General features: G+C 47.2%; 2 protein-coding genes across 2 annotated transcripts in view; both read left to right on the top strand.

The window, feature by feature from the left end:
- Positions 1-1,229: 1,229 nt before the first annotated feature.
- RCSD1 (RCSD domain containing 1) lies at positions 1,230-9,118 on the top strand (the record flags this gene model as incomplete). The annotated part of the gene is made up of 6 exons (XM_079549596.1): positions 1,230-1,274; positions 2,140-2,247; positions 4,435-4,524; positions 6,134-6,205; positions 7,460-7,663; positions 8,483-9,118. The coding sequence occupies 6 exons, from the start codon at positions 1,230-1,232 to the stop codon at positions 9,116-9,118; spliced, it is 1,155 nt and encodes a 384-aa protein (XP_079405722.1).
- A 6,111-nt stretch (positions 9,119-15,229) lies between these two features.
- MPZL1 (myelin protein zero like 1) overlaps positions 15,230-20,383 on the top strand; it is a gene marked incomplete at its 3' end in the record, with an annotated part of 32,520 nt that continues 27,366 nt past the window's right edge. The window contains exon 1 of the mRNA XM_079537167.1: positions 15,230-15,374. Coding sequence (XP_079393293.1) covers positions 15,242-15,374 — 133 coding nt within the window. The 5' untranslated portion in view covers positions 15,230-15,241. The remainder of the gene's footprint in view (positions 15,375-20,383) is intronic.

Consider the following 20,383-nt stretch of genomic DNA (forward strand, 5'->3'; position numbering starts at 1 on the left):
AGTATGGTGAATCCCCTTGACTAGGGGGCACACAGCCTGGAACACCAGCTGGGAAAAAAAAAAAAGAAAAAAATACCCAGCCCTGTAGAAAAAGCTGGACAGAGGACAGCAGTTCAGTTGCCAGAAAGGATCTGAGAAAGGACTTTTCCTGTTGCAAAAGGCATAGCGTAATTGGAGAGCCTGCAGCTGGCAGTTTTGGGAGGACACAGCCCGTGGGCTACTTGTTCTAATCTTAGAATGGCATGCTCACTGCTTCCTGTGTGCTGGACTCAGGCTCCATGTGCTGGAGAACTGTGCTGCAGTGCTACCAGCAAAAAAAGAAATGCACAGAGAAAAGGAGCCGTGTTTTCAGACCGGAGAGCAACAAGTTTAACAAAAACAGCCACACAACAACCTCAACATAAGAGGTCAAAGAGGCCAATAGGAAATGCACTGCCTTTTCTGGGTGAAGGCAGAGGACTGTGAAAGAAGCACAAGTATGAGAAGAAAAGAGACTATAGGGGAGGCAACCCACCCACACAAACTTCTGGCACCTGCATTTCCTCAGCCTTAGCTGAGTCTCTGAGTCAAGCACTTGGATTCTTTCTCCTTTCCCCAGCTTCATCCTTCTTCCCCTCCTATTTCCAGGCAGCCCTTCCTGAACAGCATGGAGCTCTGGAAAGGGCTCTGCCTCCCCACTGAGCCCAGACATCATTGTTTCGTGCTGCACGTTGTCCTCTTCATCTGCTTACTTCACTGGTCCTTCCTTTCCCCTTCTCTGCCACTTCCCCTGCCTCCGATGACACTAATGAAGGCAGAGAAGATGGAGGGAAGAACTGCCAGCAGCTCACTGAGAAGACCAAGCTTGAAATGGCTTTTGTGGGTGGATGTGAGAAAGCTGGTCGGAAGTATATGGGAAGATTTTAAGAGGAATCCTGAAAACAGAATAACAGCATGTACTGGACATTTGTGGGGCTGGGAGAAGTAGGATGGCATTTATTGGGAGCTATCACTCTCTGAGAAGGGGAAAGGTCCTCTGGCCAGAAGAAACAGCTCATACACAGCTTGGTGCTCTGGGGGTCTTTTGCCTCCATCGATACTAAAGGAGTGGTTACATTAACTAGCCAGCCAGTTCCTTCCAGGCAGAGCAGCATGAAGGGAGAAGGAAGAGCACTTCTGGAGAAACAGAAATGTATTCCTCAAACAGCTTTTGGTGTACTTTCTGATTGAGAAATAGAAATGTGTAGAACATGAAGGACAGCAAGCATTGTGCTGGTCATGGATTAATAGTGATGGTATAGGGAGTGGAGGCTCCTTTCCGATGGTTCGTAGCCTAGTTTGTAGTTCTGAAGTCTCAGTTACCAAAAAAACAAGGATTGTTGGCTAGATATTCACAGTTCCTCTGGTTTGGTTTTCACTGCATCAGATACTGAAGACAAAGAACAAAAGTTTCCTTTCATGAGCTTTGATTTCAAAGCTTACTCTTGCCCTTTCTTGATACATAACAAAGAAAACAAGGTCAATGTAGGATGAGCAGGGCTGTTTGCTGCGGGAAGAGCTGCACCATCCAGTCTCCATCAATCCCCCTACTTCTCAGCCTGCTCTGGCCCAGGAGAGGGGAAGCTTCCCTCAGCACTGGTATTTCCTCCCTCCCGCCCACCCGCCTGATCCTTTCATTGCCATAGAAAGCAGAACAGCACAGGGACATCTCCAGGCAGATGCTAGCTTGCTGCAGGGGCAGAGAACGGCTTCTCATAACAGAACCATTGGAAAAGGAAGGGTGCTTGTCACTAGGGCAGCAAAAATGGGTGGGAGGGATGAGAAGTGAATGGGGATGTCATTTATCACTCAATTTCATCAGCTCACTGCTAGGAAAAGAGAGGGAACATGAAAAATACTGAGTATAGAACCTTCAACCGGGGATGAAAAGTGTATGAATTACTAATTTTATGTGATTCTACTCACTACCTTGGATATCTGAATGTACTGCTATGTCCTGTATTCCCAAAACTTCTGCTCTCAGACTGGATGATCGATGCCAGATGTGAGAAACTGCTGTAAGTCGTTGCTTACTCTTGAACTTTGTAACACACAAGCTCCTCTCTAGCCTGCTTGTTTTTCCCAGCCTTTGCTCATAGCATACTGTTTCTGATTTGTCAGAACAGGCCAACAGAAACCAATTCAGAGGTGGACAAGTCGGCATCTCCCTCAGTGGCTCAGCTAGCAGGGAAATTCAAAGAGCAAGCAGCCAGTATCACTGGAAAAGAGGTAAGGAGCTTTGCAGCCACCAGCAGGTAATGAAGTGGGAAATTAAACACTTGCTTCTGCCTGTAGAAGTTAGAGCCTCAGTGCATAAATCCACCTTGATTTTGAATTTCCTAAAAGGCTCTGTCTCATAAGTGCAGTGCAAGCTGTGATACTATCTTTGGTGCATTGCTGAATTGTGCATGGTTTTTTTGGCAGAGCCACACGTTCATACTGTAACTGAGATGCTCTAAAGCTGGGTGGGATATGCAGATATCCCTAACAGTAGCAGGCAGCAATGCATGTACTGTGTAGGCTGGCTTTTGTAAGCTGAGGGTAGCAACGAATAATAAAGAAGCTAATTTTGAACTATGGAAGAAGGTGGCAAACAACAGGTTACATAGAATAGAAGCCAGTGGCATGTCACTAGCACCTTGTTCACAAAAAAATAAAGTTACCTTTAGGTGCTTCATTCTATACGTTTCTGAGACAGAAAGTTATCTCCTTAATTGCCCCAGTTACCTCTTTACAGTAACAACATTTCAGATTCTGTGCCTATCTCTGTTATGCTGAGGGTTTATTTTACTGAAAGCCCACTATGCCAAGCATTCAACTCACAAGTTGTCTTTCACCAGGTAAGCAGAACACTTGAATACCTCTCTTAGGAAGAAAGGAAAATCAAAGTGTTTACTGATGAATTCTGACATTTTAGGAAAACCCCTTGTATCACTACACACTTTTCTAGAAGTGTAAATGCCTACTGACAAGCCCTCTCCAGTCAATAGGTTTAAAACTCCTTTAAAATTGAACTGTTTGCTTTTCTTGCTCAGCTGATTTCAGTTTTGTCCCAGTCTGCACCTAAGGGCATCCTCCCTGTAATGCATCATGTCTTTGGCAGGATGCACTGGTGACCTCTGTTGTGTGGGTCTGGAGTGCCACTGTTTATCAGAGGTTAGCACTCATATAGCTGGGCCCCAGGCTGGGAATAGCCAGTCTCTCCCCAGCCACTACTTTTTTTCTTCCAGTCACCAGTACACTACTCCATCCATCCCATTATAGTCATTTCCTCTTTTTAAGGTATGGGATTTAATTGCACCAAGTTCCTCATCCTTAGGAAGCCAGAAAGTTCCCAAACCTTCCACATGTTATCTGCAGACCTCTGCTGTTCCCAAGCCCAGGCAGGGTAGAGGGGCCTCACAGTGAGGGAAAATCTCATTTTCTCCAGGGACTGAGGAGGACAAAGTTTCCTGTCTTTTCTCTCCAAGCTGCCTGTCACTTCCCCACAGCTTTCTCAGGCTGGTCTCAGATTAATGGCTGCCTGGATGGTCCTTAACCCTTGCTTGACCCATGTCAGAAATGAGGAACCTATCAGCCAGTGAAGCTCTGACCATCACTGTGGCACAACACAGCATTGTTTGGTCGCAGAATGGTAGGGTTTCAATAAAACTGGGTATTACTGCTTCCTAGTGTGATGTAAGCAGAAGGGCAGGACTGCTTTTGACTGCTTTTGTCTGCTTAGAGATGCAGCATTGCCATGGCTGGGTATAATACCACCAGTAGTTAATTAAAATCAGCTCCACTTGTCCTCCAAGACATCCAATTCCATAAAAAGCATGTGCTATAATCCTTTTTTTTTTCTTTTTTTTTTTTTTTCCTTTCACATGTCTGCCTGTTAGGAAATAGCAAAATTATCCCCATGTTATACTGTGGATATTGAAGAATATCCACCAAGTTGTCCAAAAATTATTAAGACCATGAACAAAGTAGGAAGCTGAGATTCTTTAAGAACAAGTCCTGGTAATAAGACAGGAAAGAGAACAGTGCCAAGCTATTTCACTGTGTGTGAGGGGAAGGGATTGTCCAGCAGTGTGCTTTGAAGATGAAGCTTCTGGGAAGGCTTCCCCACCCTTCACAGCTTAGAAGAGTGTCCTTTGCACAAAACTAACTCTCATGGTTCATGCTGTGAAAAGACATCTAGCCTACTTTTCCAATACTGGGATTGGGCTTGAGATGCTGTGAGCTTAGCGTGCTGGTCACGTATCCATATATTAATGTCATGTGGTGCCTTCGGAAGCTTCCTTTAGGTAAGCTGGGTACTGCCATCCCAAGCAGGTTACTTACAGAGCATGCTGTTTTGTGCTTGAATTTCACTTAACCAAATAACAACAAACTAATGTTCCTTCTGCTGAGTTGGTTGCTTTCTTCTCTCAGGTGCCACCACATAAGCCAACTCGGAGGAAACCACCATGCTCTCTTCCACTGTATCCCAACAAAACTGAGACAAGCCAGAACAATGGGCAAGTGAGTTATCAATTTAACCCAAGGACAAAGAATCTCTTCTCTGCAGTCTGTTCTGTCATGAGACAAAAGTTTGCAGATGGCACAGTGGTCAAGCTGTGCAGCAGAAGACATCGGTAATGCACCATCAAACCTTCCCATGCTTCCACACAGGCACTGACTCAGAATTAGCAGCACATTGCTTCCAACTCTGGTAACACACAGACGCATCCCATTTCTGCTGTTTTTGCTTTTAACCTTTTACTGACAGATCCACACAGTTACCACCTTTGAATTGTTTTAAAGCAGGAATTGCTAGCATTTATTACAGTTGAACACCATTTAGCACAGGGGACATCTCTTTTTTTTTTTTTCTTTCTTTAGCTTCATATGAACATTGAAGGTTCAAATGTAGTGGCATAACAGTTCTGCTTTTCAGAAAAAAGGAATAATTAATCTAGAGTGAAGAGGTTTTCTTTCAGCAATGCCTGCAGAATATTGTCTTGAGGTGTCCTCCATACAGCATCCTTGAATGAGCAGATCCCAATAAGGTCTATAGAAGCTGGCAGCTACTCACCCAAGTTTATATTCAAGCCTTTTCCAGTCACTTCCGGCTTTCTGTAGTGTCAAAGTATGAGGTTTATCCACCAAATTTCATATCATTGCCTGCTCTTAAAGAAATGGTTCTTGAATGTTCTTTTCTGATAGCTACAGGCTCTTGTTGCTTCCATGCCAGAGAAACACAAACTTTGAAGTCTCACATTCCTTCCTTTTCCTACATACCTTCTCAAAGAAATACTCTCCCTTTCTCAGTTTTGAGCCTTTCATGGCTTGACCATTATGGCCACTTAAACTTTTCCTTTCCATACTAATTGGGTACCTTGCAACTGTTAGTTGAGTGAGGGCAGAAAGTCTTTACCATTACAAAAAGTTTGTAATGTTTTACCAACATTAAGGCCCTGTGCCCTTTGAGAGGTAGAATTTTAATCCGTCTGATCCTCATATGGGGGAATATAATAGGTTACATACTCAATTCAAAGCCACATAGCAGCACCTAACTCAGACACTTCAGCCAAAGGATGATTACCTTTTCTCCCAAAAGAAGGACACATGCATGTAGAGCCCCAAGAAGTCTAGAAAGCAAAAGGGAAGTGTGGTTAGGAAAGAAAGAGGCAAACTTTTGTATGAATGCCTTATATGAGGCTTCATTTGCTTCCCTGCAAGAACTTCCATCTCTTCTAAGTTTTGTACGTTTTTTACATTTCCCTTTTCTCACCATGTATGGGATCTGCTGAGTCACGGCCTGAACCTCTGATTGATCACCTGAGGTGAGCCATGAGTCAGCCACAGGAGCACAGGTGAAGGCAATTCAGCTGTGCAGCCTGGCTCCACCTCTCCTAGACCTATTTAAGAGCTGGCTACCAGTGGGGAAGGATCTTGTCTGGAGATCCCTCCTTCTGGTGTTTTGTGGTGAGCCCAGCATAAGGGTAAGCCTTCCATTTATTTTCTCTTGTTATCATAGTCCACTTTGCTTAACTCTCTTGTTTATTTTGTGATTGTGACATCTTGATATCCATTGATTATATACACCTACTTTAATGTGATCTTTTCATGTTTTCATTCTGTTTTGCAGAAGCCATCTCCAAATACTTGTCCTATCCCCAAGGTCAAGGTGAAAAGCTCTCCCATGATTGAAAAGCTACAGGTAGGTCCTGGAAGAGCCCACATGGCTGCCCCAGCAAATTAAAGCTGCTCAGAGCCACTTCCCTTGCAGAGGAGCCACAAAGAAAGAGGATCCAGGAGTTGAGGGTGACAGCTAGATAGGAAGGGCAGTGGTCTCACCAACAAGGGCCCAAACCCACAATGCATAAACAAGGAGGGCAGAGCAGATCTGCTAATGGGTAACCACTGTCAGTAACGCTGTCCTTGGGCATGAGCATTGGTAGATCAGTGTGGAGCACAGGATCACTGTACTGGATCTGTGGCATAGAAGGCATCACTTTTAAAACTAGCTCATAAAAGAGAGGAGGAAAGCTGTAGCTGAGTCTTCCTCCAGCTCTTTCTCCACAGCAGTTTAAACCACTTGTATGTCTCAGGGAGTTGACCTGGAGCAAAGACAGACAAAGTCCTGTGAGTGGACAGTGCCCTTGGGTCTCTGGCACTCCCTAAGACTGCCTAGAAGCTCTGTTCTTTCCTTGCCTCAGTTCCCTGAATTACACATAAGCAGCCTGCGCTTCCTGTCCTTTTTGTCTCTTGGTGGTACCTGATTCATGCCACTGAGGACAGCTCAATGCTCAATAGCCCAGAGACGTGATGTCCTTCTGTTGCCAGCTGCCACTCCTGGCAGCATGTGTGACTTCTGGACATAATGTCTCCTGAGCACCCCAGCGCAATGCAAGCCTATTCATAGCAGTGTCCCTGTTAATGCACCCAAGGACATTTGCCTGCAGAACTTCTTCATAGCAGGCTAGCACAAGGTGCTTTGCCACAGTTAATCACAACCTTGTTTCTTCCTATGGCCTTATCTCTCCTCATGGCTGCACAGATGATTCAGAAGACCTGCAGACCAACCTTGAAAATGTGAGGTCTGCTTGGGCGCAGACAGGGATGGTTTAAATCTCAATCTGGTCGCTGACTGCTTGTTGATACCTTGGCTCAGCCACTGTACACTGTGCTGGCTTGGCTGGGTCACTGGAAAATCCCCAAAGTCCTTAGGATGACAAAAGAACTCATCTTGAGATCCAGCTGTTGGGGAAGGGCAAATGTCCAGTCATAACTCCTCTGCCCGGACTTGTTTGTTGACAGTGTCACCAGGAGAGACCCATAACCAGAAGGTATGTGGGCTGTGACAGCTGAAATGTGGTGGCCTGGCAGTGTGAGCAAGGGTTCCTCCACGTGGTTAATGCATGTATTACACACCGGTGTCACCCACAGTAGTGATGGGAATTTTTCTTTGCAGGCCAATCTGGCTTTTTCGCCAGCAGCTCTGCTGCCGGGAGCATCTCCCAAAAGCCCTGGTCTGAAAGTCATGGTTTCTCCGTTCAGCACCCCTCCCTCAACGCCCAGCAGCCCAGGGATCCAGCCGCAGTCCAGCGAAGCAAGTGAGACACCGGTCAGCTTTGATAAACCTCCAGAAGGCACTCAGCTGCAATTCTATAACAAGGTAGGGCATGCTCTAGTTCTCCACCACAGCAGGATAAAGTTTGTCTGTTGCTTGCAGCTGAGGAGGAAAGGGAGGCTTTAGCCCTCAGTCCTGCCATAACAGCGTGCCTTTGTAGCCAAGTCAGGAGATCTAAGTGCTGAGTTTGAATCAGCTTTTGGTGTAGTTCTGTGGATCTTCTCTCTACCTACCAGTCCATAGGGTTTTGTGGGCCAGTGGCTCCAGTAGCTTTCATGGCCCCATAGCAATAGAGAAGGGGTAAGGTGTAAGGATTCAATTATTTCAGCTCAGCAATAAGTGGGTGGCTGATAGCTGGGCAGGGAGCACCATGAGGAAATGGTGCCACATGCCAGCAAATGTCAAAGGTGGCTAAGGTGCTGTTTGTGGAGCCCTGACAGTCTGCCCAGGTGTTCCACAGAGTGTACAGCACGTAAATGAGGAGCTGCAACCTGCATTCACCAGCTTCCTCTGGAGACTCCTTCCTCAGCCACCAAACTGCGAAAAGCTGAAGAGGCTGAAACAACCAATGTCAGCAACACCTGCACCATGAAATCAGCTTCTTAGATTTAGAGTTTAACTTGGACTCACAGTTAACACTGGGACAGTGATCTTCAGCATCAGCTCTATAGAGAGAAAGAAGGTTATATTTTGGGGAGCTGCTTATCCTTCAGCAATAGGCAGTCCTTCCTCCCTACCTCTCAGTAGCAGAGCAGGAAAACCAGCGCAGTGATCAAGTTTTCCCCAGCATTTCCCTCTATTGTGCTTTCCTGCTTTCCAGTACTGCTCTTTGACTGTTTCAATTTCTGCTTTTCCTGCCTCAAGGTGCGGACGAGGGGATCAATAAAGCGTAGGCCTCCCTCCAGGAAGTTCCGAAGATCTCTGTCCGACTATGGAGATGGGGAAGATTTAGGGAACATCATTCCCTCTCCAGAAAATGGTACCAAAGAAGATGGGGATGAGGTATTTGAGCATAAAGGCAAGACAGAGGAAGCAGAAACAGGGAACAAAGAAATAAAGAAACAGACAGTGTCTGATGAGAAGCCCCCATCGAGGAGAGGGTCCAGCATATCAGACAATGAAGACAAAGAGGAAAAGCAAGTGGAAGAAGTGACTCCTTGCAAGAGTAACACAGGAGATACAGAAAAGGAGGAGGAGGAGGTGTGTTGTGATGCTCCAGGAGAGAACAACTCACCCCAGTCACCCTCTGAAGACAAGGAAGATAAGGTGTGTGAGGTTCCTCAGGAAAAAGAGGAGGAAGGTGGTGCCTGTGAACAGGAAAAGGGAGACAAAGAGAAAGAAGAAACTGAAGAAAAGGAGACCAGTGAGAACACAGTCACGCAAAGCACGTCACACACTGAAGAAACACCACTGGCACCTCAACTGCTGCAAGAGGCAGTGGGTTTAGAGACTGCCAGTGAGCCTTTAACATCAGCCATGCAGGAGCAGGGCACTGAGTAGCCATAATGCACATTAGGTAAGTACTGCCAAAATGAGAATAGCTCCTAAAATATTAAAAGATTTTGCTTACTAATAAAAATGCCAAGTGTGATAGAACATGCCAATATTTATGCTGCTTCCCACACCTCAAGATTATCAAATCTCTGCAGAGTCTTCAAAGCAGTACACTTAAACAACCAGTCCTCCTGGCTGGTGCTACAGAAAGAAGGGATAAAGAGGCAGAGAAGAAACAAACAATTCTGGCTGCAGTACAATGGAAGAGGCTCTCTGATGCTAGGCACCCTACCCAACTGCTGTTTTGAAAGCAGTTTGAAAGTAGGAACCATGCATATACTAACTCTACCTCGTATGTACAATTTCTGTATGTTTCCCTACATGTGTTTTTATTGTTGTGTGCACACATTGTATAGATACATGCATACATATACATACACCATATTTATAGATATGTATCTCGTTATCCTGTTAGCTGTGCCAACAAAAATACACTCATACCAGTTTCATAATCAGCCCTGCAAGCAGCCTCTGTGAGCCTCCACCGCTTGAATAGAAGAATATTTCCACTGACTTGTTTCATATAGCTTTTTCCTTGTTCTCCAGCCACTGACTGCGTAGCCACAGGGATCTGAGGAAATATCTTTCACCTCAGCCAGTCCCCTTTTCAAAAGTATACTTGGTTGGGCAAGGATGGACTGAAAGAGGCAGTCTAGCAAGGAAACCGCCAAAGTACCACAAGTCACAGATTCCCCACTCATATGTTTACTTAGACTTGCTCATTATTTTTCATCATTTTCTTACTTTTCCTTCTCCAAAGGACGTACCCATCCAGGACACAGGAGATGATGTGTGAATAGGAACCATCTAACTTAATCAAGGTGGAAGCTACTGGAAAACCTTCAGTGGCAGGAGAGAAGCAGAGTACAGATATCCCCCGAGGTCCAGACTGATCCCAGAGCTGAGTGGCTGCTCACCAGCTCTCTGCTTTGCACCATCATATTTTGTGACAGTCAGAACAAGAGACTGCCTTACAATCACTTGGGAGTACAAAACTGAGGTGCTGGCTGACATCCCAAGGTGGTAACTGGAGACTGAGAGACCTGCTTGCTATGTGCTGTCCTGGACCTGGCAGCCACTCCTGGGCCCTCTGTTCCTTATTCCTGCTGAGCTCCAGAATGTCATTTTATTCTCCCCTGCATTGGTCTTAGGTGAAGTTCATCACTTACATGCGTATGTCTATGGTGCCTTTTCAGTAGCTTTTTTTTTTTTTTTTTTTAATATCTTGGGTTTTCAAATTTCAGTAAATAATGTTTTAATAGTGGGAAAAAAAGTGTGTATTTTCTCCATATATGTTAATACAGACAATGTGAATCCTGAATATTGGAAAATCTCCTAGGAAATTGTTCATAAAGCATAAAATGCCTTTGAAGTGGGGGCTGAGCTGGCTGATCTGTGAAACATCCAGTCATTGTTGGTGGGCAGTTTTTGTGTACTTCAACTTTGGAGTGATTTTAGTGCTGGTGGAAAGTAACAGTGAACAGATACGATGCACAGAAAAGATGTGCTGTGTAGGTCAGCAAGGCAAGTTCTCTTACCCAATGCTGTAGTCCAGTTCTGATTTAGAAGGGCCACCTGTCCCTCAGTCCTTTTAACTTCCAGACTCTGCTTTTTGATTTTTTTTTTTTTTTTTTTTTTGAAACTACTCAGTGACGATTTGACAGAAAGCATCCTGACTTACTAGAAACTGCCTATTAATTTTCTGTGAGTCAACGGTGAGGTCTTAGATGGCTGAGTCATTTCAAATCATGTGGCCTGACTGCATGTGATTTGGTGTAGGACAGATAGCCAGTCCCTTGGAAGTATCTAGGATTGGCATTTTGCTAGATTTCCACTCACTCTTGGTGTAATAGCTAAGATATGGGACTAACATTTGTTAAGTGAAAAAAACTTTTACATCTACATCTAGAGAGCGTGAAATAAGTTATGCAGGAAAAGAAAACAGGACCGTACCTAACTGGTTTCCTGTCAGTAATGCTTGAAGCTGTGATTGTATTACTGAATAAAATGCTGCGGTGGCTCAGGGCCATTGGGCTCGTGTCTGCTTAGGTGCAGCCCCTCTGCAGCAGGCCGCTGTGGGAGCACAAAGCTGAGCTGCACCATGAGGTGGCTGGCAGAGCCATGAGCGGTATGGTGCCAGTGCTTGCACCTGCAGCAGTCACCTGGGGTTCAGCAATATGGGCACAGCTACAGAGACCAAAGGCAGAGTTAGGCAGCTCCCCTTCGTCCCTCACAAAGCTCCTCCTGGTAAATATTAAGCTGAGCAGAGTCGGAGGTTCATGCTGTCCCTCTTCTATAGGCAGGCACAAGGATTTAACACAACACAGCCCACATCCTTCCTGCACTGGGCTCTGAAGTATAGCACTGTTACAAAACCCAGGGTTTGGAGGGATGTCCCCTTTCTGTTCACCAACACTAAAATCGCAAAGGAAGAAATGCCTCTATGCCTTCCTTTCTTTTCCTCAAATGAGAGCACTGAGGGGTTATCTGTCGAGAGCCAGCCGTGTTGGCCCTGGTACACAGAATGGGCTTGTTGGCAAACGTGACCCCTGTGCATCCTTTTGAGCCATACTGCAAAGTATTGTGGCCTTTGGACCTTTTATAACGTGTTTGTTAAAGCTTGTATTCCAGGGCAGGCTGCAATCATTTGCTGTATCCTGTTTCCTCTCTCAGCAGCGTCCTACCTGTGAGTGACTGTGCCTGACTGTACATATCAATTCATGTGTGCCTGTTTAGAGAATGAGCATGTGTGTCCCAAGCAAGGGAGTGGAAATCTGAGGGAGAAACAGAAGAAATAAACGGTGGAATAAAAACAAAACAGAACAAAATATGTGTCTTTTCTCACGGGTCAATGTAGGAGCCTGAAGCAGCAGGCAACGTTAGCACAGGCTGCATGCAAACCTCACACTCAGCCCTTCTACAGGCTGAGTGAGAGCAATTCTGGAAAAAACTCTGGCCAGTACCACGACACTGCAAAAGACTGTGGGTGGGTACATGTCCCTGCCGTGTCCATGCTGCCAGAACACACCAGCTTCGGCCCACAAATGGTGGTGTTGTCTTCCATCCTTCAGTTGTGTAGGCTCTGAGCGTTTTGATGAAGCGTAGGCTTGGGGCTGTGAGCCCTTCACACCCAGAGATCTGGCAGATCACCGAGGCAGGCGTGTACAGAGGCAAAGGAAAGGACGAGCATAGGCAAACAGCAATAACTAGCGACAGCGGAAATCCCTGTCGATCTTTCAGACCGTTGTTCTGCCCGCCCGGGGGAGGAGATATCAACACCCTGGCAGCTGCCGGCAGGGTTAAACCACGGCTACAGAGGGGTAGAAGCTCCCGCCCTTCGCTGAGAATGAGCTCGCCCGGCTTCAAGCCCCCCCAGCTCGGCCAAATTCGGAGCGAGGGGGGGTAAGCAGCAGCAGGTGCCGCAGCTCGACGGAGAAGCGGCGTGGGCGAAGGGCGAGCGGAATCAGAGGCAGTCGGAAGGGAGGGCGAGGCACAGCGCAGTACGAGAACAGCCGTAGGGGGAATGGCCACGGGCGAGAGGCGGAGGAGATGAGTCAAGTGTTCAGCTGGGAAAAACTCAGCAGAGAGCGGCTCGTTGGTCTAGGGGTATGATTCTCGCTTCGGGTGCGAGAGGTCCCGGGTTCAAATCCCGGACGAGCCCTCTAGGAAGGGAGGGATCAGTTCCTCCTGTTTTTGCCGCCGCAGCGCTCCGCAGTGCTTTTGTTGTCTTGGCCGTCCCGCGACGGATAGGCAGAGCGGAGCGACGTTGCGGGGCTCAGAGGGCTGCGGACGGGGCAGTGCCAGCGGTGAAGGGAGGCACTGGGGAATGAAGGGGCGAATGCGGGGGATCCAGGCTCACCGTGGTGGGGGGAGGGAGGGCAAGATCGCTTTCCTCGTTAGTTGCTCACGCTAATTCTGCTCTTGGAATGCAACAGTGCGTCGGCCCTCCTGCTGCTTTGCGCGGCGGCAGCCGCTGTGCGCGCAATGCACGCGGGGCTCAGCCTGTGCAGCAGCCGTCAAGTGGGTGGGTGCGGAACGGCAAGGAGCCGTGGATTAAAAAAAAAAAAACAAAAACACTGGGCTCGTCCGGGATTTGAACCCGGGACCTCTCGCACCCTAAGCGAGAATCATACCCCTAGACCAACGAGCCACCGCGGAAGAATGCTTCCTGCCGTCGAACAAGAACGACTGAGCGAAGGCGCCCTTGTTGCAGTGGCCGTTTCTTAGCGGCTGAGCAACTTGTTGCAGTGGCCGTTTCTTAGCGGCTGTTGGAGGTGCTGCCAAGACTGAAGGCCGCAGAAGACACTAATTCAGTCATCGTGATCCGAAAAAGCAGACCCGGTGCTCTCCCACGTGCTCTCTGTTCTGACCAGCAGTGCTGCTGCTTGGTGAGCTGGGTCATCGCACAGCTTCATCTGGCCAAGCCATGCTATGTTGGTCGCTCTGAAAGTAATGGCTCCTATTTATTTCCATGGAAACTACGACAAATATAAAGGACACACAATAACACTAATTGATAGAGCAAATTCTCAGCTACAAAAGCTGTTTTTCAACATAGTCACTGCCATTAGCTATGCATATTTGCCAGCAATGAACAAGAGCCTGCATGCCTTGCTTGTAAAAATCTGCTCCAGCAAAAGTGACCCACTGTTTCACAGCTGTTATGCTGGCATCGTTGCTAGGAAAACGTTGCCCACGCAGTCCATCTTTCATTGTACTCACATCCACTGTTTGGTCTCCAGAAACATCCAGCAAGCATCATTGAATGTCAATGGGTGTCATTTTTTCCTCATGGAGGAATTCAGTGCTTTGCTCCATGTGCATTTTCATGTCAGATGTCATTGTGTCAATCTGCCCCTCTGCTGCCATCGCACGGCAACAACATGTATTGGAATATGGGTAGGCAGATTCTACTCTACTGCTAAACCTCCAACACATGCCTCTGACGTGGGACAACATACTGAAGTAGGAGCTGTTGCTCTTGACACAGTCCTCATATACATAGAACTCATGAACTCCGTGGAGGAGAGTAAATTAGAAAAGGAACAGGGTCTGATTTTTAAACACTTCGGGTTATCTACCTTGGAAAAATGCCTGGAAAGAGAAAGTTTGGGCCATTCAGGGGGTCTGAACATAAAGCAGTGGGTATTAATGTCATATCTTCTGTGGCAGTGAGTAGCTTCAGCCACCGAGCAGAGCTATAACCCATCCTGACTTTCTAGGAAACTTCCCCAACGGTTAGCTGAGGAACACACTCCAGAGCTCTCCTCAGGGCACAGATTATGAAGGCACAAGCTAATGACGTTTGCAATCCCAGGAGAGCTGTGGGCCTCCTCCCCAAGCGGCTGTAGGAAGGTGCACACGGGCACAGTGCAGATCAGGAGCCCTGTGTCTATATTTTAGGCCTGGGAAGTCTCACGTGTGTGGTGAGCAATAGTCTTGTGATCCGGCTTGGAGCGTGTGCAACTTCATTAAAATACAACTGGAATTTTCAGGTTAAATGCAAACGCGGTTATCCTGCTGGCAGCCAGAAGGGCCGCGGAAGCAGCCCGCGTTGCAGGCAACGCGTGCCGGAGCCGGCTCTCCCAGCCGGCAGGGTCTCACCCCGACCACCCTCCTCCGGCGGACCGGGAAGCAGCGGCCAGACGTCGCCGCGCTGCCTATCGAAGAGAGTGCTGCTGGGTGCCCGCCCGGCTCCTTTCACGAGTTTTGGCCGCTGGGCGCTCAGCTTCCCGGCACGCACCCCGGCGCTCCTGGCAGACCCGTCCCCGCGCTACCCGGCTGCGGCCGCGCCCGCACCGCGCCGGGATCGGCGCCCTGGCGGCACCGCCCGGCAGGGCGGGGAGAGCAGATCACGTGCCCGGCTCGGGAGGCGGGACGGCGCGCTTCCATTCTGGATTGGGCACTGACATTTGACGGATCGGCATTTTGACCAATCATTGACAAGAAGCGGGGCGGGGACGAGCTGGCCGCGGGAGGTGTGTGCGAGTGACAGCGTCGAGGCCCTATCCCAGCCAGGGAAGAGGGCCGCGAGGCGCGAGGGGGAGGGCCGGCGGCCGGGGGCGGACAATGGGGGCGCGGGGAGGTGGTGGCAGGAAAATGGCAGCGGCCGGAGGCACCGTGGGACGTTCGGCGGCCGTTGTTGCCGCGCGGCTGCCGCTCTCGGCCTGCCTGCTGGCCGCCGCCGCCTCGTTGGCTGCCGGTGAGTGAGGGACGGACATCGTTTGTCCCTCTGGGGCTGCGCCCGTGGCTCGGGCTGGTCTGGGGGACGGTGGGGGAGCTGTTCTCGCGGACGAGGCGAGGCGAGGGAGCCGGCCGCCGACCGCCCTCCTTCGCGCTGGGAAGCGGGGCGGCTCGGTCCTGTGGCACGGCCGATTCCCCGTGGGCAGGGAGCGGAGGGTGTCGGGGCGAAGGGCCCGCCGCGCCCGCCGGGAAGGCCCCGGAGCGGGGAGAGCTCTAGCCGGGGTACCGCGCTGCCCTGCGGCTAGGTAGAGGCGCTCCCGCTCTTTAAACGCCTCCCCTGCTTGTCGCTGGTGGGCTGATAGCGCGGAGGGCCGTCCTGAGAGCTGCCCCAGAAGGCCGAGGAAGAAGCTCGGTTTAAAATCCACCTCCTCTGGCTTAGCTGCCAGAGGTTTTTGAGGTGGAGGTTTCTCCAACTGGTGCCTTGTGTGTTTTCTGCACGAATTTGCCCCTTCTCCTCCCAGATGAAAAGCGAAACGTCCAGTGTGGATGGGACCGTGTGGCATTCAGGCATGTCGTTTCCTTGCAAAAGGCGAAGAGTCAGTCATCGCTCTGCAGATGTAGCCGGAGCATCTCAGAGCAGCGCTGTGCTGCTCATATAGATGCCAGGTCTGCCAGGGTCCAGCGACGTGGTGTGTGGCAACCATGATGCACGTCAGCCTCTCTGGTTCGTGTTTTTGGTTGCATAGTCATGGGACACCTGTCCTCTTTGTTGAGGGAGGACACAGAGAAGGTGAGCAGCATCTGGGAAGCCAGATTTGTAGGAAACAACTTAGAAAGCACCTTTTGTGTTTGGTCAACAGTGAAATATTTGGGTGGAGCAGTAATGACATCAGCCAAAATCAAGTGTTTGTGAATGGGGTGTAAGTACACAGCTAATATTGGAGTGCTAGTAATGGCAAGGATAAAGCATAGCTTTGCTGCTGCATACGTACTGATGGGGTAAATTGTTCTGTGTTTGCCATTTAATTTTGAAATGAAAACAAGCAACTTTCCCGAAACAGCTGTGTGTGTGCACAGAAGGGAGGCACCAGTGTTTGTGTGCCACCTGAAAGTGGCTTTGCTTGATAATACTTAGTGGTTGAAACTGTGCAAAGGAAGTTAGTAGCAATCTCTAAAGAAGGCTGTTGTCTATTCGTATCTGGAAACTTCTGGGAAAAAAAAAAAAAAACCTGCAAGTCTGAGGATCTGTGCCCAGTGGTGAGGAACTTCCTTCCAAATGGCACTGCACTTTGGCTGTCGTTTACCTAAACTTCTGCATTTTGCAATAAGTGTAAGTAGAGATTGCTAAAGCTTGCTGTACGCATTCAGAGACAGTGTATTACTTGGAATGAAGCTGAATATATAGCTTAGAGTGAAACTTAGTTCTTTGAAAATAAATATGGAGACAAAAGAAAAAAGGGCACATATTTCCCCTGACCACAACAAAAGGTAGAACTGCAGTAATGCTATGGGAAGCTCAGAGAAAGAGATCGCTGCAGTGCATGAAGTATGTAACCAAATGCAGTATCTTAAAGGCAAGCAAAGGTGCAAGATATTCTTTTGAAGGAGATCTTCCCTAGGGTGGGTGGGTAATGCAAGATAACAATTTAAAGGATTAAATGGATGCTAAAACAGCTATTTTATCTGTGTTGGACAGTGATTCTGTGCCTATTATATATATATATTCAATATAAGTATTTCAAATCAGAAATTACTCTCATGTTGTCTTCTCCTCATGCTTATACCACACACAGTTAATCCTCTGTTTTCTTTAAAAATACTTTCTTTTTTTTTTTTCTTTTTTCTTCTTCTTAAGTGTGGAGTTGATACAAGGTTTGTATCCTTGCAGGGGGATAAGAGCTATGTTGCAAGCTGTTCTGTCCTCTTGGATATCCAAGGTAATTAGCTGATTGGTACTGAGAAGATGACCTTCTCTAGGGTTTAAGGCTGTAAGCAGTCACGTGTAGCAGTCTGCCTTTCTGCTCCCGTGTGTTGCTTCACTTCCTGCAGTTTAGCAAGAATTTTTTTTCCTTCCTTTTTCCTTGTGCTGAATTTTCATTTTATGAGAAACTGAGAAGTGAGACTCCACCAAGCAAGTGGAAGGGCAGAAGTAACTTTCTGTTCTGTGTTGTTGCCACTTGGTTACCCAGATGTGCTATGTGGCTGGGGAGTGTGCTGCACAGTTAGCTGCTGTGGTTTGTGGCTCTTCTCCCTCTTGATATGCTTGGTGGCCAATAACCTGCAGCGAGACAGAAATGTTACGAAGTGGGATGTGTTGTACAGGCTGAGTTTAACATCATGGTCTGTTTTGTGAGGCCAAGCATGTAATTGTTGCTTCATGGCCAAATCCAGACAACAAGTGTTAGGCTTATTTTCTTGTGTGCAGCTGCAGGTGTGCATTGGAGTTTGTCCCATTTGTTTATGCTCAGTCATATGAAGACTTGGTTGCTTCCTTGTAAAAATGAAGGATTGTTCCCAAATGTTTTGTGATTCTGTGGACATTTGTGGCATGAGTAGTGAATCTAGGTGTTATATCTTGTATGGTGGGTGAGCCTAGAGCAGCTAGCCGGAGCATCAGGGAAACAGATTATCTTGGAATCCTCAATTGGTAAGCCATATAAGTAATCACTTAAAGTGAGATCTGTCTTGAACACAAGGGCAGTCAGTGCCTGATTACTTCTGAAAGTCTTGAAGAATGTCTAGACACTACTGGAAAGAGTGTTAGTTTTCCTAGCATTCTTTCTCATGCTGACAAAGTCTGATTTTTTTCACTCCTTGTCTCTTACTGCTCCTTGTACCCTCTCACACGTGTGCACACATGCACATACACACAGGTCAGTATAACAAGCAGAGGAGTACTGGGATGTTAAATACCTCTGGCATCTATCATTGCTTTGAGCTTACCTGCATATTTCAGTTGCTTCTTGAAATGTTTTATGAAAATAACAGTGCAAGTCAGGGTTGCAGTGCTATCTTCATGCTTGTGCCAGGTTTAGTCAGGATTGTTGTGTTCAACCAGTCAGAAGCAGTTAGTTCTTTCAAACAGAGCCCACTGATGCTGTAGGTAGGAAGATTTCCTTGCTTGCAGCGCTTACTTGGTTTCTGCAAAGGGAAGAAGTGGTAAGGTGGGAAAACTCTCTGCTAGCTGGGTTGAAGGTGGGACTACTCCTCAGATTACCTTACTTGTAGCAGCAATAAGTTTTTGAAGAAGTTGAAAATACAGGTTAATGTTTTGGTAATAGAATGTGGCTTGTAAGATGCCCAGGTTTCCCTTGACCCCAGCCTCCCAGTCCTCTACCTCTCTGTCATGATGCATACAACCTTTTCACTTGCTGTCTAACTTGAAGTAGATTAGGGAATGTGTTATTCATCTGTTACACTGTGTGTCAGGGGCCTTGTCTTATCCTGACTGGGAACAGTAGGCTGTGAGCGCCTGTGTACTGTACAGGGTACCATCTGGTTTTACAAGGCAAACATGCTGACAGGTTTAAATTGAAAGACTATTGAATCAAGATATCCCAGGAGTAAATCAAAAAGTGTGGAAACTTTTTACATTCTTTCAGTGTTGGCTATTGTCTTTTTTTTCTTTTTTGAGCTTTGCTTATCTTCTTAGTGGGCTGGTCTAGATTAGAATTACACTGTGCAAAGTGACTAGTGCAATAGAAAGGATACTGAATTCTTGTGTAAGCGGAAGCTGTGACAGGAGAGGATAAGAAGGTCTGAACTGATAGGGAATTCAAATTGCAGTGATTTATGTTTATCTTAGAACAACAGCTATTTAGCAGAGCAAGTATTTACTTGGTATGGCGTTTCACAGTATGCTGTACCCATACCCATAGCATGGGTGCTGTGGATATGCACTTTGATGCATGATCAACATCAGTATTGTTTTCTGAACTAGTTGAATGATTAGGTTACCCTTCAGTTGGGCAGTCTCTCCAGTGATTCCTTTCTACCTTCATCACTTTAAAGTGATCAGATCAGTGTGCTAGCTGACCTAAAAAAGCCTGTTTTGTAGGTGATTACATCAAGTCACATGTACGTTGTTCCCTTCTACTGCTGCGTCTTTCAGCTTCTGCATTTTTGTCTTCACTGTTGGGTTAGCAGTTTCCAGTTTGTGCTGCTCTACCTTTTGCCTTGAAATGCATGAGGAGAACAAGAGAGCTGATTGTCATATGAATTTCTCCTTCCAATCTAGCAGAAGATGCTTTGCAGTATATTTGCTGGCTCTTAATACACGTAATGTTAAGTGGGGCTAAGGAAGCTTGCTGGATATACTTGAGGTGGGTCAAATTAGGGCGTGTGAATTTAGGTGAAATAGCCAGTGTAGGAGATCATCCTCAATTGTCTGTTTCCCATCAGTTACAATTTTTGGTAACTTGTTTTTGTAATGTACTGAAGTGAAATATGGTGAACAGGGCTCTCTTGGTAATAAATTCTATAAAGCTGCGTATGTAACAGAACTTCCAAGATCTAATTGGCTAATGCATCTTGGAATTTTCCATTTGCTTTGCTCTTCCAGTGTGGAAGGTGAAGAGCTGTTGGTTGTGTGGTGATGCTGCATACCCTAAAGCTTGACAAAGTCAGCACAGGCACGGGTGAAAGTGCTGCCTTACTTGGAAGGGCTGTCTCTAGAAGTGCTTTGGTGTAAACTGAGAAAGTGCTATAGAGAGAGGGAGCAGCAAAGCCATCAGCAGTTCCAAAAGAGAAGTCTTCCTCAGGCAAGCTGTCTGAAGCAGCTGCTAGTCATTTCTTCCTAATCTTGCACAGTCATTGTTGTGCAAACGTGGTGAATAGTGAACTGGGTTAGGGTGTTGGTCTGGTTTACAGGAAAACAATAGAATAAATGCTTTTTTGAACATGAGCTAGTTCCTGGTCAGATTCATCATGTTACATCACAAGTGGGCATGGGAGCTATTTAAATTGGCACCATCAGTGACAAATTCTTGTGAAGCAAGAATTACTTGAAAATATGTAGTACCTGTTTTT

Source organism: Tetrao urogallus (assembly GCF_951394365.1).
Source record: "Tetrao urogallus genome assembly, chromosome: 1".
In the NCBI taxonomy this organism is placed as follows: domain Eukaryota; kingdom Metazoa; phylum Chordata; class Aves; order Galliformes; family Phasianidae; genus Tetrao; species Tetrao urogallus.